Below are 27,006 nucleotides of genomic sequence, written 5' to 3'. Positions count from 1 at the left end.
TCTAGCCAGTATCCTGTCTTCCAACAATGGCCAATTGCCATATGCCCCAGAGGGAATGAACAAAACAGGTAATCATCAAGTGATCCATTCCCTGACACTCATTCCCAGCTTCTGGCAAACAGAGGCTAGGGACACCATCCCTGCTCAGCCTGGCTAATAGCCATTGATGGACCTATCCTCCATGAATTTATCTAGTTCTTTTTTGAGCCCTGTTATAGTCTTGGCCTTCACAACATCCTTTGGTGAAGGGTTCTACAGGTTGACTCTGCGTTGTGTGAAGAAATATTTCCTTTTGTTTGTTTTAAACCTGCTGCCTATTAATTTCATTTGGTGACCCGTAGTTCTTGTATTATGAGAAGGAGTAAATAGCATTTTCTTATTTATTTTCTCTACACCAGTCATGATTTTATAGACCTCAATCAAATTCCCCTTAGTTGTTTCTTTTCCAAGATGAAAAGTCCCAGTCTTATTAATCTCTCCTCATACAGAAGCCGTTCCATAATCCTAATAATTTTTGTTGCCCGTTTCTGAACCTTTTTCAATTCAAATATATCTTTTTTGAGATGGGGCAACCCTGTCTGCACACAGTATTCAAGATGTGGGCGTACCATGGATTTATATAGACGCAATATGATATCTTCTGTCTTATTATTTATCCCTTTCTTAATGATTCTCAACATTCTGTTTGCTTTTTTGACTGCCACTGCACATTGAGTGGATGTTTTCAGAGAGCTATCCACAGTGACTCCATGATCTCTTTCATGAGTGGTAACAATTAATTTAGACTCCATCATTTTATATATATAGTTGGGATTATGTTTTCTAATGTGTATTACTTTGCATTTAGCAACACTGAATTTCATCTGCCATTCTGTTTCCAGGCACTCAGTTTTGTTAGATCCTTTTGTAGCTTTTTGCATTCTACCTGGGACTTAACTATCTCGAGTAGTTTTGTATCATCTGCAAATTTTGCTACCTCACTGTTTACCCCTTTTGCCAGATCATTTATGAATATGTTGAACAGTACTGGTCCCAGGGGACACCACTATTTACCTCTCTCCATTCTGAACACTGACTATTTATTCCTATCTTTTAACCAGTTACCAATCCATGAGAGGACCTTCCCTCTTATCCCATGATAGCTTACTTTGCTTAAGAGCCTTCGGTGAGAGACCTTGTCAAAGGCTTTCTGGAAATCTAAATACAATATATTCTCTGGATCCCCCTTATCCACATGCTTGCTGACCCCCTTAAAGAATTCTAGTCCATTGTGAGGCATGATTTTCCTTTACAAAAAACATGTTGACTCTTCCCCAACACATTACGTTTGTCTATGCCTCTGACAGTTTTGTTCTTTAGTATAGTTTCAACCAATTTGCCCGGTACTGAAGTAAGGCTTAAACCTGCAGGTTTTTGTGGATCCCACTAGTAGGTGCCTATTTCTCCCCATTCATTGTATATGGAGCCTATATGCCTAATTCAGGGCCATGGATTCCATGAGGTGGGTAGGAATTAAAAAGCTAAGCACTGCAATGCTCAGCATTGCAGTGCCTAAGTCCCTTTGTGGAGTTGGCCTAAAAAGTGCCCTGTACTGCTCTCTGCACATGTGCAGCTACACAGAGGATTAATCAAAAATCCATGTCTTCTCCCTGCTGCTTCTCTCCCCTCTTCAGACTAAAATAAATCAATTTGTCTCCTACCTTATTATTTCCTACCTTTAAAGAACAGAGAATATTTTAAAATAGTAAAATGCTCCAACCTCATGGATTTGCAGTGATTAAAGAGAATGAATACAAAGTACACTTTCTTTTTCTATGGGCTCTTTATTGTGTGGATCTTTTCTAACTGGATGCAGACTACTCCTTCTCTGTGGGTCACTTCATGCTTCCAGCTTTCCACAACATGATAGGAGTTCTACCACTTTCCAACCAAGGGCTGAGGATTTTGTTCATTTTTATGTAACTTTTGAGTTTGGGAATGACCAAATTTCAATCCATCTCAAAAAGCCAATTTTTTTATCTCCCTGCCCCACTAAAACTCTTACTGTCACCCACTTCCTCAAGCACCTGTTGTCCCCACCCAATCCTCCTTCACCATAGCTTTTCCCTGGCTTTGCCTCTCCCCAAAGGCTATACATTTCTCAACACCTCTTCTGTTCCCATCAGCTTCTGTTAAAGGCCTGGATTGTTTTGTGCTGGGCTGCCAGCTACTTGTAAGCGTAAAAGCTTCAAACCATTGAATAGTACAAGTAAACAGGATTTAATATTGCTATACATTTTTAAAAGGTGATTTGGTTGAAAGAAAGAACCATTGATACAGAAAATACAAAAGCACTGTCAACTTAACCATATTGTATCAGAGGACCAGTGAAATGTTTGAGATGTTGAAACAAGTAACTTTATTTATTTTATGTCTTTGAAAACCTATTGATCTATTGTTAAGTATAGAGACACTTTAATCCTATTGCAAACACCAATAGGTTCAAGAAAGAACTGCTAACTCATAGATTGTCCTTTCTTTACCAGAAGTTTCAAAGGCCTGCAGCCCAAGATGGGCTTCTGATAAAACACTTTGGGCGGTACTTCTAGAGGTCCAGTAGAAGAAGAGAGCTTCCAGCTGGCTGAAAGTGGAGAAGAACAAATAAATAATCCCTCAGAGGCTGAAAGTTCAGGATGCTGGAATCTCTCTTTTGTAATAATTAGGTGTAGGCGTTTGCCTGATCCTCAGTATAGTAGATCCCTAGTATAATTGTTTTAGCAGGATTGGTTTTATACCAGCTTAAACCTGCATTACAATCAGGTAAGAGTTATTACTAGAGCTGGCCCAAAATGGTGAACATCTTTGTAAAACGTTTTTGAAATTGTGTGGAAAAGGTGCAGGGCTTCAAATTGACATATTCATCAGCACACACAGCCATGAAGAAAGGTTCCAACAAAAGCTTGAGCTCTGAGGTAGGGAAGCAGATGTCTAACAGCTAATGAAAACATTTGAGAGACTTCAAAATTCCTAAGAAATAAGGAAAACACAGCCTCCCAAGAGCAGGCCAAGCTGACTCTGTCTTTGGCAGTGCTCTCACAGAAGAATTCTCACAGAGACCAATCACCGTGGTACATGTGTGAGCAAATGCTTGCATTGCAGGATGAAGTGCAACTGGTGTGACTTTTCAAAGTTGAAGAATTGATTCAATATCCTCAAGGATGAAAGAAAGGGATTAGAGGAGAATTCAGGCAATCAGTGTTTGCACCAAACCAACCATGATAATTGGCTCAGTCGAGAGAAGTAACTACTGAGAAAAATGTTTCCCAATTATAATACCATTGTAGAATGCTACCTGGAGTGACTGAAGAATCAAATTTGCTCCTGAACTGATGGGGTGTAAGCAGGAAGAGAAGACCTGGAAGAACTGTTGATTATTGTGTTAAATCTGGTTTTCAGTCAGCAGCCTCTGAACTACTGCTTATACTCCAGAGTGTCCTGGAGATGCCATGGTATAGCCTACCAAGCGTCATTTTTGTGCTGGAGTACTGGAGACACATACATGTTGTGTAGATGGGAGGTAGGTATCCCAGCTATACATGCTGGCCTGTTTGCTTGGTCTGTCTTCATTTTATACTCCTTGCTCACTATAACCTATGGTATCAAGGGCCCTGATTTTCAGAGGTACTGAACATCCACAATTCCAAAACACGTCTTAAGTAACTGGGAATGTTACATGTACTATGGGAAATAGCGCAGAATCAATCAAGTACACAGCTCAGTTTAGCAACATATTATGGTGGTTTTGAAAGCAAGTTGTTCCATAATGAAAAAATATTGCTGTTATTGAAGGAATCTTATTTGTAGTCAGAGAAATGCTGGCAGTTGAACAAAGAAAAAGCAATTATCAGGTACCTCCTGGGGGAAATCTGTGTTTTTATTTTATTACTTCTTCCTCAAGCAGAGTCCTCTGTTTCTTGGCATGAGTAAAAATCACACCAAGTAGGCCAGTACCCTGTGAGCTCAAATATTTTATCGACTTGTCAAGGTGGCTGCCTCTGTTTGCTCTACTGTTGAACTCTTCCCTTATTTGACCACTGTTATCACATCCAGATCATTTATCAGCAGCTGGAAGTTGAAGGCAGAATGTTCAAAGTGGGAAATGAAATGCAAATTTTTAATAGTGAGGCTAATAAACCTTTGGAAAAGATTTCCACATTACGTGGCAAATTCTCTAACACATTTTTAAAAAATCAGGCTTGGATATTTAAAAAGTGTTAACAAGATATACTTAGTTCAACCTTAAGTGACGGGCTTGATGCAGCCTAAGCCTTGTCCCTCACCTGGAGTTAGGTGCCTAAGGTGTTTCTTCCAAGAAAGGTGGTGGCTCATGCCTAAATTCACTCAAAGCAGAGAGAGAGGTGAGGAGAAGAAGACTATCTTATAACTTTTAGCCCAGTAGTCAGGTTACTCACTCAGCTATAGAAGACAGCACTTCAAGTCCCTTCTATGCATGAAATGAAGAAGGGATTTGAAATTGGATCTCCCACTGCTCAGGTGGGGGCCTTAATTACTTGGCTATAGGATCATTCTTATATTCTGTTTGGCCCAATACATATTTAATTATTTTTTGCACAATGGAACAGCTTCAGGAGAGACTGAGAGAGATCCACATCAGAGTATCTTACAATCCAGTGGTTTCTGCCTTCTTCTACCCTTCTTGCAGTTCTTGCAAAAAAACAAAACAAAACAAAAAAAACCCCAACCAACCCAACAACAAAAACAACAACCCGGAAAAAACAAAACAAAAAACCCAGCTTAGGCCTAACTCAAAGAGTAGGTTCATGGCTATGAATCCCAGGCAGAGACAAGTACTGGCCTCTGGTCTGGATTTAGGCACCCAAGTCCCTTTGAGTGGTAGGGTTTAGGACCCACCCATCTCCTCAGCATTTCCTATTGACTATCTTAGATGACTCACTGCTCAGCTTACTGGCTTTTGGGGATTCTATTCTTAGACATCTCTCTCTCCCCAGGCTTTGTTTAGGAACCCGGGCACCTATCTTGGTCTGTGGATTCCAGTGTGTGATAAGGTACCTAAAAGTTAGGCATTGCTACATTGAGCATTGTAATGGCTAAATCCCTTTGTGGATCTAGCCCATTGTCACTTCAGTAAACACTGCTGCTGGGCCTGTTTGTCAGTGCTTTACTTTTCCTCCTTCTGATCCCTTAGTTCATTAATCTATATAGCTAACCTTTACACTGTTCTTTTCTTCTCAGTCTTCACACTCCCTGCAGTTCAGTCACACTTTGGATTATGACAGGTCTCTAAGGTGCCACGGGTACTCCTTCACTTTGGATTATGAGGCCTAACACTCAACTCAATGGCATTTTTCTGTCAATAATGCAATAACTTTTGAAAACCACATCTGATCAATTACACAATTTTGGGGGCAGAATCCTATTGTTTTTAATTTCCACTAATCTGAGTGTTATGCATGGATGGTGGGGATAAAAGGCCTGGGGAGACTAAGTCTACCCAAACAACTGGCCCACCACATTTGGAGCACACTGCTGCTGAAAGGGGCCCCGACCATGGCCCTGCCAACGCTTCATCCCAAAGCCCGACTTGTCCTCTTCGCCCAAAGGCCCCGCCCTTGCTCTGCATCTTCCGGTCCCTGCTCCGCTAGTCTGAGGGTCTTGGGGAGGAGGGCAAAGAGGCGGAAGCAGTGGGCGGGTGGGTATCTTGGGGGAGGGGGCGAAGAAGCGTGAGCGGTAGACGGAAGGCCTTGGTGGAGGGGGCAAAGAGGCATGAGCAGCAGGGGCAGGGGGTAGGAGTGTCAGGGGTCTGGTTTTCAACCAGAACATGTGGTCAAAAAGGGAACCTGGCAGTATCCAATCAGCACAGCTGACCTGATGCTAAAAGTCCAGTTAGCTTCAGTAATTGGCTTCTGCCCCTGGGGGGCGGAAAGAGCAGCAGCTGTGGCTGAAGCCACATGGAGGAACTGCTCTCTGCTCAGCTGCTGATGCCAGTGGCTGGCTTCTGCACCAGGCTCCAAGAGGTAGGTGCTGCCGCTGCTGGGGGGGAGATCCCATCCATCCCCCTTCTGCCCCACCATGCCCCCGATGCCCCAAGGGGCCAGGGCCAGGGCTGGAGAAAAGGGTTGGAGGGGCAGCAGGGCGAGGCTGGCAGAGGAGACGAGGCTGGCGGAGGTGGGGGTTGTGAGTGATGGAGATGGGCGAGAGAGTGAGCAGGGGCAGGGCTTCGGGGGAAGAGGCGGGGCAGGGGATGGGAAAAGGGCGTTTGGTTTTCAGCAATTAGAAAGTTGACAACCCTTGGGGGGGGCCTTGGGGGAAGAGGCACGAGAAGCGGGCGGGGGGCCTCGGGGGAGGGAGCCGAGCACGGATGGGCCTCGGGACAGGGCCACAGTCCAGGCACGCCCAGCCTCCTCAAACGGAGGAGCCGCCCATGGTGTTAGGATTATCCAGGCTCTGGATACAAGAGTGAGGCAGTGGCCTCACAGAGGCCCGTGGAAGCCCGGGAGCAGAGTCATTCTGAAGACAGGAGTGAGGCTTGGGGGGTCGGAAAACCTCCTCTGCCTGGAGCACCCAATGGGCATTCTGTCAGCCTGGGTTTTTTTTGTGGAAATGAGGCTGCTGGAAACTTCTCATCCCTCCCACTCTGGCCAGCACCTTCACCCCCTGGGGATCTTGTCAGCTTGGGGGAGGGGGGCAAAGAGGTGTGAGCAGCAGGGGCAGGGGGTAGGATTGCCAGGGGTCCGGTTTTCAACCTCCCCCAGTTTATACTGGGGTTGTGGGTCCTAGCTGGGTGTACAGTTCAAAGTGTACAGTCCTTTAGTATTCTTTATTTAAATACATTCCTACATATTTTGCTTCCTCTAAGTTCAACACCTTCTTTAGAGCACTGATTATGTTATAAAATTGTGGTCTGAAAGCACTGCTGGCAGCTTGCAGAGAAGTGGTTGGTCACATAGTGCAGATTCTCCGGATTTCCAATAGACTCTAAAAGATGTCTGAGTTTCTCATTGCACAGTAGAGCTTGGAGACTGTAAAAACAGCTGAGAACAGTTTGTGCTTCTATAAGGGGCGGCTACTACATAGGTGAAGATACAAGAACTGTTTGAGGGGACGGAGCCACCTGCTACATGAGACCAAAGGCATGTGCATGGGATTAACAGGCGAGGGTGCTGGAAGAGCAGAGAAGGGAACCATGCTGCGGGAAAGCAATAGAATAGCAACAGTACAGGCAGCAATGGGGAGATGTAAAGAAGAACTGAAGCAGACAATGTGATTAACTTTTTTCAAAAGACAAAAAGTTGTTGCACTTGTGAGAGCTAAAATCTACACACATACTTTCCTAATATTTTCTCTAAGTAATTGCCACAGTAATATTAAGTGACTGTAAATGGGAAGAGGTAATTTGCACAATAATAAAGGCTATGTTTTAGTCACAGGTATTTTTAGTAAAAGTCATGCACAAGTCACGGACAGTGAACAAAAATTCACAGCCCGTGACCTGTCCATGATTTTTACTATCTACCCCTAACTAAATCTTGGGAGGGGGGTGCAGCTCAGGAGGGTGACCCTGGGGTGCACTGCGGGTGCTGGGGGGGGACGTCCCAGGGGGCACCACGGGTGTCCGGGGGAGTGCTGCTGGTGCTCAGGGGGGGTAGTTGTGGCCCTGGGGGGCACCTTAGGGGGAGTCAGAGCCTGCGAGGGGGCACCACAGGTGCCGGGGGGCACTGCTGGTGCTGGGGGGGGCAAAGTTGCAGCCGGGGGGGGGCACTGCTGGTCCTCAGGCAGGGGGAGTCATGGCTGGAGGGGCGCCTTGGATGCTCAGGGTGGGAGGGGCAGGTTCCCTACCTGGCTCCTAGCTCCATGTGCTGCCTCCACTCCACCCCAAGCCCTGGTTCTGCAGTTCCCATTGGCTGGGAACTGCGGCCAATGGGACCTCCAGGGGCAGTACCTGCAGGCAGAGACAGCACATGGAACTAGGAACTGAGGGAGGGGCGTTGCTGTCTCCCTTCCCTGGAGTCCCCCCACAGGTAAGCACCACCCACACCCCAACCGCCAGCCCTGAACCCCCACACACCCAAACTCCTGCTGTTGGGGTGCAGGGGGGCCCGAGACTGCCCCAGCAGTGGCCGGTGTGCCTGGCCCAAGGGCTGCCCGAGCTGCTCAGGCACACCTGCTGCTGCAGAAGTCACGGAAAGTCACAGAATCCGTGACCAACACGGAGCCTTAGCAATGGTTAATGGAAAGTCACTTGACAGAACAATCTTGCTATTAAGATGTTGTCCATGTAATGGAAGTTTATGAACCTGTAGTTTAGTACCTGCTTAGAGGTTTGGTGATTTTTTTCACTTTTCTCTGGGCCATGCATTCAAGCTCAAAGGTAGTTTTCTTTTAACCTGGCTAAACCAAAGCACACCTTCCTGTATCTATGTTTCTTGGTTTTATGTTTTTGTGGGTATCAGTGATTTTATCTGAAAGCTTAATAAGTTGTAGAATCATTGAAATATAGGGCTGGAAGGGACCTCAAGAAGTCAAGTCCAGACCCCTGTGCTGAGGCAGGACCAAGTTAACCTAAACCATCCCATTTGCCTAACCTTGTTCTTAAAAATCTCCATTGATGGGGATTCCACAACCTCTTTTGGAAGCCTATTTCCACTATTTAACTATTCCTATAGTTAGAAAGTTTATCCTAATATATAACCTGAATCGCTCTTACTACAGATTTAGCTCCTTACTTCTTGTGTACATGGAGAACAATCGATCTCCATCTTCTTTATAACAGCCCTTAACATATTTAAAGACTGTCATCTGGTCTCCCCTCAGTCTTCTTTTCTCAACATGCCCCGGTTTTCTAATACCTTTTCTCATAGGTTTCATGGATTCCAAGCCCAGTAGGGACCATTCTGATCATTTTTCAGAGTAGCAGCCATGTTAGTCTGTATTTGCAAAAAGAAAAGGAATACTTGTGGCACCTTGGAGACTAACAAATTTATTTGAGCATAAGCTTTCGTGAGCTACAGCTCACGCATCCGATGAAGTGAACTGTAGTTCACGAAAGCTCATTCTGATCATGTAGTCTGACCTCCTGTATAACACAGGTCATAGAATTTCCCCCAAATAATCCCTAAAGCACCTGTTAGAAAAACATGCAATCTCCATTTAAATATTGACATGATCCTTGGTGAATTGTTCCAATGGTTAATTACTCTCACTGTTAAAAAATGACACCTTATTTGCACTCTGAGTATGTCTAGCTTCAACTTCCAGCCATTGGATTGTGTTATACCTTTCTCTGCTAGATTGAAGAGTGTGTTATTAAATATTTCCCCCCACCCAGCTACGTATAGAATTAAATAGCCACCGGTTGTATTGGAGTGAAGTTGATCAATCACTTGTCTGATACTTATGGTACAGCATTATAAATAAGTCTAGAAAACATTTGCAAGTTTTACAGTGCCAGAAAATTGTGGAACGGTACAAAACAAGAAGTAATCTACATTCACATGCTACAGAGCAATTTAACTACTTCACTGGGCTGTTTTTCACCCAAGCTTTGGCAAAGGGGCAATTGCCCAAGAAAGTTTGCTGTATTGTTCTCAGGGAGTCATTCAAGAATTTAGATACTTCCTCTCTGCCTTAGTTGATGCTGTTAATTGGCTTTGTTGTCTACAAAGGTGAAGGTTGTTTCCTGTCTTGTTCATGCTGACAGCATTGTCTAATAGAAAGGTGGTCTAAAATATTTAACTTCAGGGACATGACAGATTAAATAGCCAATGAGTCCTAATAGTGATCAGTCACAATATAAAAGTGATGACAAGGAGAAATTTGTAACATGACATTTTGACACTTGTAATAGTTAAACTGATAAAAGCTACAGGTTGCCTTCCAGCTTCTTAACTTCAATTGGGCATATTTTACTATTCTGTATACAATACACTATACAATACACAACAAATAAACAAAGAAGCTTTTGTGATCTCAATGGAATATTATTCCATTAGCTCAAGAAATATGTCACAGTGTGACAAAAAAAGAAAGATAATTGCCCTGAATTTGGCTGGAAGCCCAAGCCCGGAGAAACTCATGTCTGTATTTTTAATTCCTGTTTTCTTGTCATGGGATTGTGTAGAAAAAGCCACAAATCAGGAGAGCAGTAATTGCTTATGGTAAATGCTCCTGTATTGTGCTGAAATAACATTTTTGGGAGTATGGTGGAGGCCCTTACTCTTCATACCTCTGGAATTCAGCAGCGCATGTGAATTTCTTTTATGCATTTTACAATCTAAAATTTTGATTGTTAGCACATGGCCAGTGCAGCTACTGGGGAAACTTCAGCTCTTTTAAAATAGTTTTGGAAGAATTTCTACCACGAATAGTTACATGAAAGGGGTAAGAAGCTGGAACTTTATAAGCTGCAGTAAAATGTGAAATCCTGAACCAACCCATCTTCATTAAAAACAAAAATTGTCAATTGTTATCATTCAGGAACTTTCTGCAAAAATATAAAGTAAGTAGTTCCTGCAGAAAACAATTCTGTGCTAACATAAGCTAAAATGATCTTGGAGCCAGTGGGTCACACTCTCAGCTGGTGTAAATCAGTGTAGCTCCATTTGGCACTGAACTGTTAAACTACATTGCTGTAATACAATTCATATTGTTATAGTGCTAAGTGTTACTTTTCTGCTAGGTTTCAGAGTAGCAGCTGTGTTAGTCTGTATTCGCAAAAAGAAAAGGAGTACTTGTGCCACCTTAGAGACTAACAAATTTATTTGAGCATAAGCTTTCGTGAGCTACAGCTCACTTCATCGGATGCATTCAGTAGAAAATACAGTGGGGAGATTTACACACACACACACACACACACACACACACACACACACACACACCATGCAACAATGGGCTTTATCATGTACACTTAAGGAGAGTGATCACTTAAGATGAGCTATTATCAGCAGGAAGGGGGGGGAGGAGGAAAACCTTTTGTGGTGTTAATCAAGGTGGGCCATTTCCAGCAGTTAACAAGAACATCTGAGGGACAGTGGGGGGTGGGGTGGGGGGGGAGAAATAACATGGGGAAATAGTTTTACTTTGTGTAATGATCCATCCACTCCCAGTCTCTATTCAAGCCTAAGTTAATTGTATCCAATTTGCAAATTAATTCCAATTCAGCAGTCTCTAGTTGGAGTCTGTTCTTGAAGCTTGTTTGTTGAAGGATAGCCACTCTTAGGTCTGTAATCGAGTGACCAGAGAGATTGAAGTGTTCTCCAACTGGTTTTTGAATGTTATAATTCTTGACGTCTGATTTTTGTCCATTTATTCTTTTACCTTTTAACCCCTCAGACAGAGACAAACACCTACAAGATCTCTATCATGCATTCTTACAACTACAATACCCACCTGCTGAAGTGAAGAAACAGACTGACAGAGCCAGAAGAGTACCCAGAAGTCACCTACTACAGGACAGGCCCAACAAAGAAAATAACAGAACTCCACTAGCCATCTCCTTCAGCCCCCAACTAAAACCTCTCCAACGCATCATCAAGGATCTACAACCTATCCTGAAGGACGACCCATCACTCTCACAGATCTTGGGAGACAGACCAATCCTTGCTTACAGACAGCCCCCCAACCTGAAGCAAATACTCACCAGCAACCACACACCACACAACAGAACCACTAACCCAGAAACCTATCCTTGCAACAAAGCCCGTTGCCAACTCTGTCCACATATCTATTCAGGGGACACCATCATAGGGCCTAATCACATCAGCCACACCATCAGAGGCTCATTCACCTGCGCATCTACTACTGTGATATATGCCATCATGTGCCAGCATTGCCCCTCTGCCATGTACATTGGTCAAACTGGACAGTCTCTACGTAAAAGAATAAATGGACACAAATCAGATGTCAAGAATTGTAACATTCAAAAACCAGTAGGAGAACACTTCAATCTCTCCAGTCACTCGATTACAGATCTGAGAGTGGCTATTTTTCAACAAAAAAGCTTCAAAAACAGACTCCAAGGAGAGACTGCTGAATTGGAATTAATTTGCAAACTGGATACAATTAACTTAGGCTTGAATAGAGACTGGGAATGGATGGATCATTACACAAAGTAAAACTATTTCCCCATGTTATTTCTCCTCCCCACCCCACCCCCCACTGTCCCTCAGATGTTCTTGTTAACTGCTGGAAATGGCCCACCTTGATTATCATCACAAAAGGTTTTCCTCCCCCACCCCTCCTACTGATAATAGCTCATCTTAAGTGATCACTCTCCTTACAGTGTGCATGATAAAACCCATTGTTTCATGTTCTCTCTCTCTCTCGGTGTGTAAATCTCCCCACTGTATTTTCCACTGCATGCATCCGATGAAGTGAGCTGTAGCTCACGAAAGCTTATGCTCAAATAAATGTGTTAGTCTCTAAGGTGCCACAAGTACTCCTTTTCTTTTTTCTGCTAGCTATAGGCTGGGGACACTACATTCAGTGGCCTTCGATTCTGGGGTGAAATCCTTCCTCTGAGGGAAAGAAATAATTTATTTCTTATTCAACTTTGAATACAATATGACTTGCATCTTTTTGGAGACCCACAATTATGCAAGATAAAGTACAAAATACAGCAAGTAAGGGATTCTCTCAACTCTATAGAACATTTCATGTCTTAGACTATAAATTACCTCTTTCCAAAAATAGACATTGTAAAACACCTTGTGTTCACAATTTTTTTTCCCATGGCAGTTGAAACCAAAGTAACAGCATTTGACCCAAATGCTGAATATCTATATGGGACTAGGAAAGTTACCCACAGTGGCTGAGATTTGTATTTGTCCTCCTCTGGGCATGTCTACACAGCAATTGAACACCCATAGCTGGCCTGGGTCAGCTGACTAAGGCTCACAGGGCTTGGGCTATGCGGCTGTAAAACTGTGGTGTAGACGTTCAGGCTGAAGATGGAGCACAAACTCTGGGACCCAGTGAGAGGGGAGGACTCCAGAGTCCAGGCCCCAGCCTAAACCTGAATGTTTACACCACAATTTTACAGCCCACAGCCAAAACCCATGAGTCTGAGCCAACTGACCCAGGCCAGCTGCGGGTGTTTAATTGCTATGTAGACATACCCTTAAGGAGCTACAATAATTTTTAATTTGAGGTCTGCGTGTAGTGTTCTGAATCACAAATAAAAATGTGTGTTGGCACTAGAAGCTTGGTAATGGGTATAACGTGTCTTAAGACTTGATAGAACTTTATTTCTGAAACATCTGCACATTACTTAATAGAGTCTCCATGCAAAGGAGTCTAAAATACCATTAAATCCATTTAAGAATATGCCAGGATTTATGAGAGATCATGAATATGACTGAGTGAAGACAATGTACTCATATCATGGCAGTGCATAAAATCTTTATTTAGAACAATAAAGTATATGTATATAATGTAATTCCATTTTCAAACCAGTATAAAAAAAAGATCAGGGCATAGATCTGTTTTTAAGAGGACATTATATATATATACACACATACATACTCACACATATATATATACACATACATATACACACGCACACATCACATTTTATAAAACTTGTTGCTTAACCTTTGTCAGAATGTAATTATGCAAGATTGTGTTATTTACACCAAAATATACAAACTCTCTCACATGACGCAACCACCAATGTCCGTGCCTCTGTCTTTAAAGAGTCTGAAATCTCCACATCCCATCTATTTGCTAATATAATAGCAACATGCCACTATTACTGTACATCTATTTTAAATACATAGTTGAATCAACTTCTATCTGGAGAAAATTTCTGGATAATTCTTAAATGCAAATCTCATTGAAAATAGCGAGGGTAGTACACTGTTAACTTTTCAAATTAACAGTTGTATTGTGTGTGCTGAGCAGTTTCACTATTACAAATGGATAGCAACAGAAAATACACAGCTGGTGAAGATCAGAGTTTAGAAAATGTGCAAATTTAAGATGTTTTTATACATGTTCCATGGAACAGCACATTAGTTTTTAAAAGCTCTTATAAAATGACTTCATGACTAAATAAGTACCATTAATTTATTCAAGTAAACACACTTCTAAAAGAGCACGTTGAATTTTGCAGTATACCATTAACTGCTTTTTATTCTCACAAAGCTGCTATTAATAGCATGCAAAGTTCAGCTTCTCCCAAGGAAACTTCCAAATGTTTCTTCCTTACAAAATCCACTGAGATCTGAGAATAAATTTAGGTTGATCTTAATATAACAAAGCACTCCATTTTAATAAATGGACACTCATTTTCTAATCACAACAATGCATGGTTTGACCCTTCCTAAAAATGAAGGATTTTAACATTTATTTGTATTCAGGAATTGCACAACTACTTACAAGATAGGAAAAAGTAATTAAGGGCCTCATTCTGTCACCATTACTCCCACTGAGTAGTAACTTACTCCAGCAGTGATCCCAGTGATAACTGCTTTTTGTAAATTGGCAGATGACTAACACTATGCATGGAGTAAATTCTACACAACAGGTAGCAGAATCAGGCCCTTTATAAAAATTTACATATATCTTATTAGATTTCCAAATGTCAAACAATCTACCCTATTTAGAAATATTTAAATATATTCAGATTTGTGATACTCCTGTCAAAAGGCCCAAACACTCAGTTTAAACCTGGCAAGTCGGATAAAAATGAAGGAAAAGCCATGAGCTGTCAAATTGATTATCCAGCTCAAATGCTTCACGTGATGCTATTCCATTTTGTGCTAATGGATGTTTACATTCCAAATGAGAACAATTATGATTGTGTAAACTTTGTGTTGTCAGAAGGATTGTACATGGGAGCAGTTTCAGCGAGATACATGAATGTCATTCAGCCTCAAATTTACCTTGTTCTGTGGCAAAGATGAATGTGTGTGGCATTGTTATAAACCCTGTCTTATAACTAAGCTTTGAGACTATTACTGTTTAGTAGCATTGCATTTGGGGGCAAATTTTATATCAATTTATAAATGCACTATTCATTGTTATCAAGGGTAAAATATACACTAAACTAAAAAAACCTGTAATTTGAACTTCAAAGCCTGATTTGAGACACATCAAGATATATTACTGCAAATGCTTCATGTTTTATTACTGTTAATTTTCCTCAAATATTCAGTTTGGAAAAATAGCATCTTTATGAACAATTAAGGTAGTTTAATAACATCGGGTTTTATTCCATTACAAAAGCTAAGAAAACCGCTATAAGATTCCAAATGCATTCAGTTTTCTTGAGAAAATACTGTAGATTGCAGTAAATGGGAAATGTTTATTGTCTAACATTTTTGTCAAGTGTTCAGTGATATTTGTTGCCATTTATTATGGGCACATTTCCTCTATCTCAACACAACCAGTAAGGGGCAAGCAGAGCCCTGCATGCAGTTATTATTTTAATCCTGCTTTTGCAGGACCCACTCTCACCTGTTCCCGCATTGTTTCTTGTATTTTTTATTCCACTCCCACCCTCAAAAACCTTAGATTCTGCAAATCTTGTGAGAGAGAGATTCCCTCCATGCTATTAAAAACAAACAAACAAAAAAAAACAAATAGTCGGTTAATACACAAACACAAAATTCAGACAATTTTTACCACTAAAAGAATAAAACAAAGCTTGCTTAAACCATGTAAAAATACTTTTAACTCCTGTTATAATAGACATCGAATCTTTCTATCCCTTGCTTAAATTTTATTTTAAATAAAGGTTTTAATGATTAAAAGATACTTGCTTTACATTGCTGAAATTCTATTTATGACAAACTGATGAGATATTTAGTTTTTTTCCACAAATTATGACAGTCTTTTTTTTTTTTTGCACACCCAATCCTTCCAGCAACAAAGAACATTTTACCCACTCCTGCTATTATGGCAACGGGTCCTGTAGGATCCTAGTCCCGCTGTGGGGCTTTAGGTACAAGTTCCCAAACAAACATTCGGTCATGCTGAGATTCGAAAAGTGGAACTTTTAAAGTAGGCTTCATATATTAGTCTAAGGGACCAGTAAATACAGGCATATACATTATTGTGTCAGACTAAGCTGCTACAGATGGAGAATGCTACTGCTTGGTTTTCCGTAGTGCTAAAAGTTGCTAAGGGTCTGATTTTTTAGAGGTGCTGAGCTTCTCCCATTTATTTCAATTGAAGTGGTGGATGCTCCAGCATCTAATGAACGTCAGGATATTAGGGCCCAATTCTGACTTACACAAAAGCCTCTTTGACCTGCTGTAAGGACAGATCCTCAGCTGGTGTAATCATCATAGCTCCATTGACTTTAATAGAGCTATGACAGTTTACACCAGCTGAGGATCACTGCTAAAACACTGAAAACTGGAATTAGTGTAAATGAAAACTAGATGCTAATGAGCAAATTTTGACCCCACTGAAATCAATAGGAGTTTGCCATTGACTTGCCAAGTTTCCACCCAAAATGCCTATGCATGTCTCTAATCTCCATCATTGACCATAATACTTTTTGTACATTGTGGCACTCAGATGTCTTAATTACTTGACCCTATATAGAGCAAATTCATTTGACATATAGTTCATAGCAGATTAAGGAAATAACTAAAGCATCCATGAGTTCTTTTAAAAGTTTAAATAAAAGTATATCTAAAATATAGTGAGCTTTATAAAGACATTAAAACAAAATATTTTAGACATATTTTAATTAAAACGGTTATTGGGTTAATAGTCAGCTGTTAGGCAGTTTGTCATTTGGGGTGAGACATTCCTACTTTCTGCAGCAGAAAACATTAAAATAGATAAGTAAGTAGTGTCCATTTTCTGGAAAGAGCCTGTACAAATGGGATGCATAACACGCACATTGCAAGTTTCAGTATAGTATTTTTAGTGCCTTTTTAAAAATGCATGCCTGACAAAGTCTTAATTTTTTATCAGTCTTGTTTCTGTAGTCCATGTATTTAATAATAGCAGTAGACACTGAGGACAACCGGAAATAAAGCTTTTATACCTTGACGAGATTTTATCTTTAAAAAAAAAAAAAAAAAAAAAAAAAAAAAAAAAAGGAGAATGCCAGATTAAAAAATAAAACATTAGTAATTTAAAACACAATGCAAATAGCTTTTACTGTATGTCAGCAGTAATTAATAAATTCATTCTCAGTATCTTCCACATTTCCTACATCTTATGTAAGCCAAGGAATCAGTGGCATGCATCATCAATATTTAGAAAAGGTTTCTTGAGTTTAGTGTTATTTCAGATGTTGAATGCAATTCAAATTCTTTGTTTTCCCTCCCCATTCTATGGCTGGAATTTTAATTGGAGTCTTCACACATCCAACAGTTTCTTCTGTCAAAGCTCCATCCTGCTACCGTCACTTCCACTTTACTTCTTTTTGATCCATTCTTTGCTTCTCCTAAATGGAGACCACCAGCCAAAACAAGTTCTGTGGAGGATTTTTGAGATGGACATACATCCACTTGGCACAAGACAGAGACCACCTCTCATTTTACATATGACCTTTGCTAGATATGAAACCAGTTTCTTAGAAGTGAAAGGCTAGCACACTGGTCCATTGTACCACCTGACTGGCAAGTTTTATACAACAGTACTGCAGAGTATGTTTTTTTTATCCATTTCTGCATTTTCTTTTTCAATTCAGAGAACTCCATTTGTAGGCATCAGGGTAAGCAAGAGGACACAGGATGTAAATTAAGAATACAAACTTCCTTATGACTTTCAAAGATTACATATATCTGGAGGCATTTGAAAGATGTCTTTTGTTCAGGCCATGTACTTCCTTTGCCAGAATCAGCTGTAAGGAGTATACAGTTACAATTCCACACAAGGTAGGTATTTGAATAAAATATAGTCCTGCTCACAGCATACTCTTCTTGATGCTATTCAATTCTGTGTTGGTTTCACAGTAACACACACACACACACACACACACACACACACACACACACACACACACACTTCGCCATCACCTCTTTGAATCGGTATGGATCCTGGGCAGCAACCAATGCAGACTCAGTCTATCACTCCAGAAGGAATATGAATATGCATAAAGTTGCTTCATTTATGAAGCAAACATGGAACAGTTGGCTGCCTGGGGGGAGGGGGAAAAAGAAAATTGTATTTTTACTGGTTTCTCATACTCATTACTAAGTAGTAGAAACTTAGCAGAGAAATAATACTTTCTTTATAGAAATAATAATGAAATAACTTGCATGTACATTTTTTCATCCCAAAGTACATTGCCAAACATTTTTAAAGTGGCCCCAATTGTAGTTAATGTACAATTCCTCTAGTTTCCCAATCCTGGGTACAGAATGCATTTAGACCCTGTTCCTGCATACACACACGAGTAGTCCTGTTGAATTTAAAGGGACTGCTCATGTGTGTACTTGCAGGATTGTTGTACAATTGCAGTACAGGGAAGCCTTAACAATAGAGCTTTTAAAAAAAAACTTAAAATGATACCCAGAAAAGCAAGCTGGTCTTCTAGAGTAAATTCATTGGTTATGGAAAGCATGTAGTCGAAGCAAAATATTTTGGCATTTTCTTTTACAGTATTGTTTGAAAATAAAATCCATGTGCTTTTTTCTCCCACACAACTAGGTGGCCAAGTTAATACCAATATGATACTAATGCTTCATGAATGAAGGTCCTGGATAAATATAGAGTTTGACAATGATGCAGAACAGTTCAATAGCTTAGCAGTATAATGTTTCATCATCATATTCTGTAAATATTCTTCCCCTGGAAAGTTTTCCCTACTTTCTGTTATTTCCCCCACTCATCTATTGCATTCAGGATAATATATTTATATTATAAACTATTCTGATACAGCCTATCTCTTCATGATATAGCACTGCTGCTGAAGAGGGACTTGGGGAATGAGGGTTGGGAATTTTCAATGAATGGCCTATGACTCTTCAATTGGCTGTCACACCAAAGGAGGAAACGAGAGCTGTCCCTCATTTTGGGATCTTTGTCTCCCACTGCGATATTGAGAGGGCTGGCTGCAAGTTAAATAACTAAATTCAGAACACAGGATAATTATATGTGCAATAAGACGGTCTTACAAATAGGCTAAGCTGACTAATACAAAATTAGCTTTAGATGTGGCTTCATAGAAAAGACACTAAATTTCAGCTGACAAAATTTATGAAGTTTGTGGTAGGAATTTGTCATATGGTCATATTTAAGGACTTACCAGTACATGAAACAGTAACAGTGTTGGAAAAAAGCAACAGTTACACTTGTAAGAGCTCTTTTTCTTTTTGCTGCAACATACTGGAAGACATAAAATAAATTCATTTCCATTGTGCTAAAATTTCCAGGGAATGGTGGCAATTAATGGCTGCATCTGCTAGTTAAAATAAATACACTAAACAAGCATCACCACAATGTTTGCGGTTGAAAAGTGTTTGAGCACTGTAATAAACATTTGCTAATAAGTGCTACTTAATTATAGTAGAAGATCAAAACTTTCTTGTGACGGGACGGTAGGAGAAAATATTGTACATGTTTAAAACGACTTGATGGGGAAAACAGCCAATTTGAATTTTTTGGAGAGGTAGTCTCTTGCATTGAACTGTGTCATCTTTTTTTTTTTCCCCCCGAGGCAAGGTTTCATTCTACTTGTGGTGTCAAGGGGAAGATGTTCAGCTTTATTAGTCACTGTACTAAAGTGGGATGAGTTATTTGTAGCGAATGATATGTATATTAATGTAAGCCTTAATATGTTAACTAATCCTCCATGAATAGGCTGATGTTTATGAATTTGTTAGCCATTCAAAATTGTTTGAACACTCTGAAAATTTCAGTCTTTGAGTTCACAAACTGTGATTGGTCATCTAAGTCAGTGGAATTGTTTCTTCTCATTGATTGAAGAAAAAAAAATGTTAAGGAAGAGGGCAAAGATTTCAAGATGAACACACCTACCTGAATATTCACATGAATGTTAAATTTGAAGTTGGTTCATGTGAATTTTTGCAATATTAATCCATGTTTCATAGCACAGTGAATGGCAAAATCAGTGTCCAATTGCTGGTCCCCACATAGATCCAATCACATTTTGGGATTGGCTTGATACCACCCGGCTGCTCCCTTTCCTGTATGGCAGTCTTTCAGCACTGTTTTATCTTGTAGGACTGACCATTTCCCCACTCATTAGCAAATTCCACCTCCCTTGTGGAGTAAGCACAGAAGGAAGAAATAAAGTCATCTGCTGCTATCTACCAACCTCCCCTTACAGCTATTGCTGCTACCAAAACTCCCCAGGGGAAGAGAGGCCACCATGTTCTGCCTTCCCTTTCCCCATACTAAGAAAGGATGGGGAACATCTGGAACTGGAACATCTGGGTCCTTCATTCAAGCAGCAGGAGGGCAGGAAGTTGTGAGGAGTGCACCAGGGCCTCCTACTGTAACAGAAAGGATAGGAGTACTTGTGGCACCTTAGAGACTAACAAATTAATTTGAGCATAAGCTTTCGTGAGCTACAGTTCACTTCATCGGATGCATGCAGTGGAAAATACAGTGGGGAGATTTTATATACACAGTGAACATGAAACAATGGGTGTTACCATACACACTGTAATGAGAGTGATCAGCTAAGGTGAGCTATTACCAGCAAGAGAGAAAAAAAACCAAAAAACAACCTTTTGTTGTGATAATCAAGGTGGGCCATTTCCATTGTGTAATGACACATCCACTCCCAGTCTTTATTCAAGACTAATGTAATGGTGTCCAGTTTGCAAATTAATTCCATTCAACAAAAAAAACTTCAAAAACAGACTCCAACAAGAGACTGCTGAAGAATTGCAACTTTTAGGTCTGTAATCGAGTGACTAGAGAGATTGAAGTGTTCTCCGACTGGGTTATGGGTGAGGACAAAGCCCGTTGCCAACTCTGTCCACATATCTATTCACGGGACACCATCATAGGGCCTAATCACATCAGCCACACTATGAGAGGCTCATTGGCATATATCACATTGGTAGATATGCAGGTCATCATGTGCCAGAAATGCCCCTCTGCCATGTACATTAGCCAAACCGGACAGTCTCTACGTAAAAGAATAAATGGACACAAATTAGACGTCAGGAATTATAACATTCAAAAACCAGTTGGAGAAACTATTCCCCCCCCCCCCCAACTGTTCCTCACACATTCTTGTCAACTGCTGGAAATAGCCCACCTTGATCATCACTACAAAAGGTTTTTTTTCCCCCTCTCCTGCTGGTAATAGCTCACCTTACCTGATCACACGTTACAGTGTGTATGGTAACACCCATTGTTTCACATTCTCTGTGTATATAAAATCTCCCCACTGTATTTTCCACTGCATGCATCTGATGAAGTGAGCTGTAGCTCACGAAAGCTTATGCTCAAATAAATTTGTTAGTCTCTTAGATGCCACAAGTACTCCTTTTCTTTTTGAGGATACAGACTAACACGGCTGCTACTTGGAAAGGAGAGGGGCATCTCTCCTCCCCCAGAGGAAAGCTGACATGCAGACAGGATCTTTTCTCCACCATCTTCTACTACATAGAGGGAAAATTACTGATGGAAGAAAGGGAAGTTAGTCTGAAGAGATGAGCCTTTTCTGTCTCAGTACTGAAAACTAGAGGCGAAGATGAAGGATAATAGTATATGATGAAGGGATGTGATCCCAGGTGGTCTCCCTTGAGCCTACAAGTCTTTCATTTTTAATCTGCTACAAAAGGAATATTAAATCCATCTTACTCCGCAAAAGATCTCCTTTGAAGGGAAGTTGCTGCCACAGGAAGCAGATTTTGCCATTTGCTGAGAATTCAGTAGCTGAACTCCCTCCCTTGACATTACAAGTATGGAACTTCTCCCTGGCTTCTGAGTGATTAACCTTGCAACAATAATGTTCTCCTAATGGAGTTTTTTTTGTATAAAGAAAAAACATATATACTTTTAGAGTAGGAGCACACTTTAAGGAACATACTCTGGGCACAAATTCTATCCAATACATTTTTATGACAAGAATCTTGATAATGTGCACATTTTTTTTTTGTTTCCAAGTGCACCTTTCAGACAGCAAGAGAAACCATTAAGAAAAGGAAAAATGATGATACTTGATTTTTCAAAGATGAGATGTATGTAAAGACTTTAGTGAAGCAAAATACCTTATCTCATTATCCTCTTGACAGTTTTTACACTGTGTTGTTTCATCACTTTCTGGTCTGGGTGTGCGATGTGTTTTCTACAAGGAAAGTACATCAGATATAATTACCGTATAGTGACACTTTAAAAAAAAACCCAAATGATAATTTATTTAAGTCTCCCTTTCTATTTTCAGTATCAATATGTTCTTGTACCAGATAAACCAAATCTCGCTTTCAGATGCTCACATGCATCCCACTGAAGTCAAGCAGAGTTATGCATGCAAGTATGATAGCAGAATTTATATGCATTTTATATTCAATGAAGTGTTATGTTTTTAACCAAGTACAATACCAGGTTAATGGCTCCTAATTGTTAGAGCGTGTGAACCAGTCTTACAAAACCAAATGGGACTTCTTGTGTGATCAAGATTACCCCTCTAAAACTGTGCAGGATTGGAACCTATAGAAACTTAAATCTGATCTACTGTTAAATGTTTTGCTGGGACAGCTATGTCATTAGGAGTGTGATAAAAATCATACCCCTAACTGATGGGGCTATGCTGGCAAAATCCCCAGTATAGACACAGTAATGCGGGCAAAAATGTTCTTTTGCCAGTATAGTTTACATAATTTGGGAACTGTTATAATCTATACCAGTAAAATAATTGTGTGTCTCTGCTAGGTGGGTTTGCTGTTATTACTTTTTGACCAACTTGAATAACCTGGCACTCAGTACCAATTACAGCCCCTGCTCTACTCCCAGCTGTAGATGCCTTGCTGGTGCCAACCTCCATTGGTGCAAATATGACGGGCTCGTGCCAAAGCCCCCCAGTGGGCATGTATCCTCTGATGTCGGCAGGCATGTCTGCAATATACCGTGACAGTGTATTCAATTGTAGCGGGGATCTGCAGTAATTCATCAAAATTGCAATCTGGAATGTTGCAACTCTTTACAGGTGTGGTCATCAGATCACTGTCTCAGGTGAAATTAATCATCTTGGCATATCAATCATGGGCTAATGGAAGCAAGGCTGATAGATCATGGAAGCCATGAGGTGGAAGATTCTTTAGTTCTGTATTCCGGCGGCCCCAACCACTTACATGGGGTAGCACTACTACTGCGAGGCGAGACCAAGTCCTCCTTGATAACCTGGATGCCTATGTCATCTCGATTACTTATTGCACGTCTTAAAAATTGGCATGGTCACCTCGCTGTCATAGCGATTTGTGCACCGACAGAGGAATCTGTCGATTCAGTCAAAGATCATTTCTACAATCAGTTGGAATCTCTAGTACACACCGTCCCTCCACATAATAATCTCATGATCCTGGGAAACCTAAATGCAGTTATTGGCTCCCTGCGAATTGGACTTGAGTGGGTTATTGATCATTATGGTTCACGTACACCCAATGATAACTCTTGCTGCTTGCTCACATTCTGTGCCTCTCAGAATCTTTCCATTCTTGGGTCATGGTTCAAGTGGTGATGCATATACCAGATGTCATGGATCTCTCATTATGGCATCTCTCAGAAGTAGTTGGACAACATCATCCCACGTGTGACAGGTGTCTCTTCACCTCCTGTAGGGTATTTGATGGTGCAGAATATGCCATGAACACAGACCACCACCGAGTGGTTGCCCGCATTGCATTGACTCTCCGACAAGCAGGTAAGCCCTCTGTGATGATGAAGAAATTTGACATTGACGCTTTAGGGAACAGGTTTTGTAGCGACGTCAGCAACAGATTCTCTTCTTTAGCCAAACTGCCAGAAACATCGAGGTTGCCTGGTCTCTGCTCACCTCCATCCTCCACCAATCTGCTGAGCCGACGATTAGCTATAGGTAGGATGACCATATTTCCCTATGCTGAATCTGGGACACGTCGTAAAATTACTCGTGTTCAACGGCAATCAATCAGAACTATGCAGTACAAACGTTCAAATTAACATCAAGTTGACTGTGCCCATTAAAAAGAAATGCTGTGTAGCTGGATTCTTTTAATTTACCTTCTTATCTCTAAGGCTTTAGGGTTCACACAGGAAGAGGTGACACACACATACACACCCCCGTACATCTCTCTCTCTCTCACACATAGGGGGAGTGACTGACTGACCTGAGCCTCCCTTCCTGGTGCTCCCCACCCTCCATGCCTGGCTGGGCCCCCCGGAATGGACCTGCCTCTCCTGGTACCTGATGATGCATCTTCCTGAGGCAGCATGGGGGTCAGGGGCATGCAGGGTCACATGCTCCCCCACCCCAGATTTCTGCCTGGGTTCACACCAGAATGTGGCCAGCAGCAGTCTTTCAGCACTGTGCTGGGGGAAGGATGACCTTGCCTGTCTTTGCAGAGCTCATCTCTTCTTTCCTCCTCCCCTCCTCCCCCCCCAAGTGGCTGGAAGCAGCTTGTCTCTTCCTGCCCACAGAATGTCAAAAGGCAGCTAACACCTCCAGGCTGCGGCTGGCCACATAACCCAGCTGCCTCCTGTCCCATGGGCTACAGCACAGGCAGGAAGAGGTTAAGCCCCAAGAATGCATAGTGCTCCAGTACCCAGGGAACCTGACTGCAGGGGCTTCAGAGAATACGGCCAGAGAGGTGGCTCATCAGGGGAGGATGCCTAGGGGACAGAGCAGCCCCATGCTTCCTGGGTGTAAGACCTAGGCGGGGGAGTGGGGAGATGAAGAGGGTGCTAAAACTCCTGCATCGGGGGCTGCTGTGGAGCCTGCAGATTTGGGGCACGAATAGGCTGGAAATTGCTTCTCCCCACCCCTCCAGAGCTTAGCTGAGAGGTGGAGAGGCTTCCCCATACCAGCGGAATGGAATGTGGGGCTTTGGCACATGCAGGGCTTTGGTCCTCCTGGTCAGCACCCCAGGCTGAAGGGTCTTGGGCTTTCTCAGAGTGCCTGCCCAACCAGAGGCAGTGGGGGAAGGAAGGAGCCTGCCAGCCAGGCTATAGGTGAGCTGAGCACTCCGACCAAGGGCTGGTTCTCTGCACAGTGCTGGGAGTGAGAGACACCCTGCCAGGGGGGATATGGAGGAGCAGCAGAGCTGGTGGTTGAAGGGGCAAAGCAGCGAGAGGACAGCAAGAGGGGAAGCATGTAAAGAGCCAATAGTGGGCAGCAGAGACGACATGTAACCAGCCACTGCCTGGCACCTGCCCACACTCACCAGCCACCACAGTTTACAGCACACAGCCAGTTCTGGCCGGAAACAGGATGGACCAGGATGGACCAGCAGGGGGAGTCCACACATTGCAGCTTTGCCCTGCCACCAGCCTTGCACACTCCCCCCCCGCCATGTCAGCCACTGGACCCCTCCACTCACCGCTCATGGGTGGGCAGCTAGCGAGCATGGAACCAGCCAGCAGCAGAACCCACAGTACCGATGGGCAGGGGACAGAAAATATGGGACAATTTGCCTCTTTTCTTAAAAAAAAAAAAAAAAAAAAAAAAAAAAAAAAAAAAAAGTCAGGACACCTGCAGGAGGGCTTAAATTTGGGACTGTCTCTTTAAAAGTGGGACATCTAGCTATAGGCATTCAGCACACTGACTCTGGCTATCAGAGCAGGCCTTCCAGACAATTAAATTGAAGGCCACATAAGCACACTTGTAATCAGGTGAAGTGAAAGTTTAACACCCTGCCACCCTGCAATCGTGAGGCATATTATAACCAAGTGGCGGATGATGTCTCCCCTGGCTAAGCCCAATTCAACTTAAAGCCGGCATTCTGTGCAATCTGCAACCTCAGTGGTCAAGAGGTAATTGCTACAAATGGCATCCTGAAGGACAGCCAAAGCCACCCATGTAAATCGGATGATGACATCCTCTCATGCTGCATAGAACATTTTCACAGCACCCTGAACCACCCTCCAGCTGCCACTTGTTTAGAGCTAGGCAATCTGGCAACCACTGTGGTTTCAGACCCAGACACTTGTACTGATGCACCAGTGTTGGAAGAAGTGAAGAATGCCATCTGTAAACTGAAAAACGGACATGCAGCCAGCACTGATGGCATCCCCCCCAGACATGCTAAAATGTGCTATTGACCCTATTGATCACTTCTGGCCATCTTTTCTCTGGTGTGGAGAAGTGGAACCTTGCCAGCTACCTGGAAGGACAGTATTGTGATCTCACTTTTTTAAGGACAAGGGACCACGCAGTGAATGTAAGAGCTACAGGCTGATCATCTTGTTGTCCATGCCAGGGAATGTGTGCATGTTCTGCTGGTGCATTTGGAGCCCCTGGTACATCAGAAGTATTGCCCCCAACTGTCAGGCTTTATGAGGAACAGGTCCACCAAATAGACACCATTTTGGCCCTCTGCTTGTTGTCGGAACTATACCATGAGTTCAAGAAGCCCATGCACATCACGCATATTGATCTTAAGGCTGCATTTGATTCAGCTGACCAAGTCACACTATGGAAGGCCTTAAAAGGTGTACGTGTTCCTATCACTCAGCTGGACTTGATCAGAGAGCTGCATAATGGAACCACTGCCAATATACATCTGGGGAATTGGATGTTGGCATCTTTTAAATCAGTATCTGGTGTCAGGCAGGGCTGCGTCTTGATCCCTGCACTCTTTTGTCAGGCAATGGATTTCATAATGCAACATTCCATCAGGTCAATAGGGAATAAGTTTGGTGATCTCTTGCTCTCAGATTTTGACTACGCTGATGATGTTGTTCTTCTAGTACAGAGCCCCAACAGGTTTTGTGAGGTACTCCAGAAAATGGAGAAGAGTTCACTAAGGTTGGCTTCCATGTTTTATGGTCAAAGACAAAGCTGCAAAATCTAGGACCAGGTCCACCAATCTCTTTGAATAATGAAACTGTTGAAGCAGACTCCAGCTT

The 27,006-nt window shown here is 42.0% G+C and overlaps 1 protein-coding gene across 2 annotated transcripts in view; it reads right to left on the bottom strand.

Moving 5' to 3' along the window:
- Positions 1-13,558: 13,558 nt before the first annotated feature.
- Positions 13,559-27,006, bottom strand: part of KITLG (KIT ligand) — a 98,693-nt gene continuing 85,245 nt past the window's right edge. Inside the window, exons 8-10 of one of the 2 annotated variants that reach the window (XM_043492506.1) lie at positions 22,176-22,252; positions 19,232-19,311; positions 13,559-17,036 (exon numbers count right to left, since the gene is read on the bottom strand). In XM_043492506.1, coding sequence (XP_043348441.1) covers positions 19,272-19,311; positions 22,176-22,252 — 117 coding nt within the window. In that variant the 3' untranslated portion in view covers positions 13,559-17,036; positions 19,232-19,271. Of the gene's footprint in view, positions 17,037-17,969; positions 18,122-19,231; positions 19,312-22,175; positions 22,253-27,006 lie in introns of those variants that run through there. The other variant, XM_038417715.2, reaches the window with a different exon arrangement.

This window comes from Dermochelys coriacea, chromosome 1 (genome assembly GCF_009764565.3).
Source record: "Dermochelys coriacea isolate rDerCor1 chromosome 1, rDerCor1.pri.v4, whole genome shotgun sequence".
Taxonomy (NCBI): Eukaryota; Metazoa; Chordata; order Testudines; family Dermochelyidae; genus Dermochelys; species Dermochelys coriacea.
This window is presented reverse-complemented; position numbering and strand designations above follow the sequence as displayed.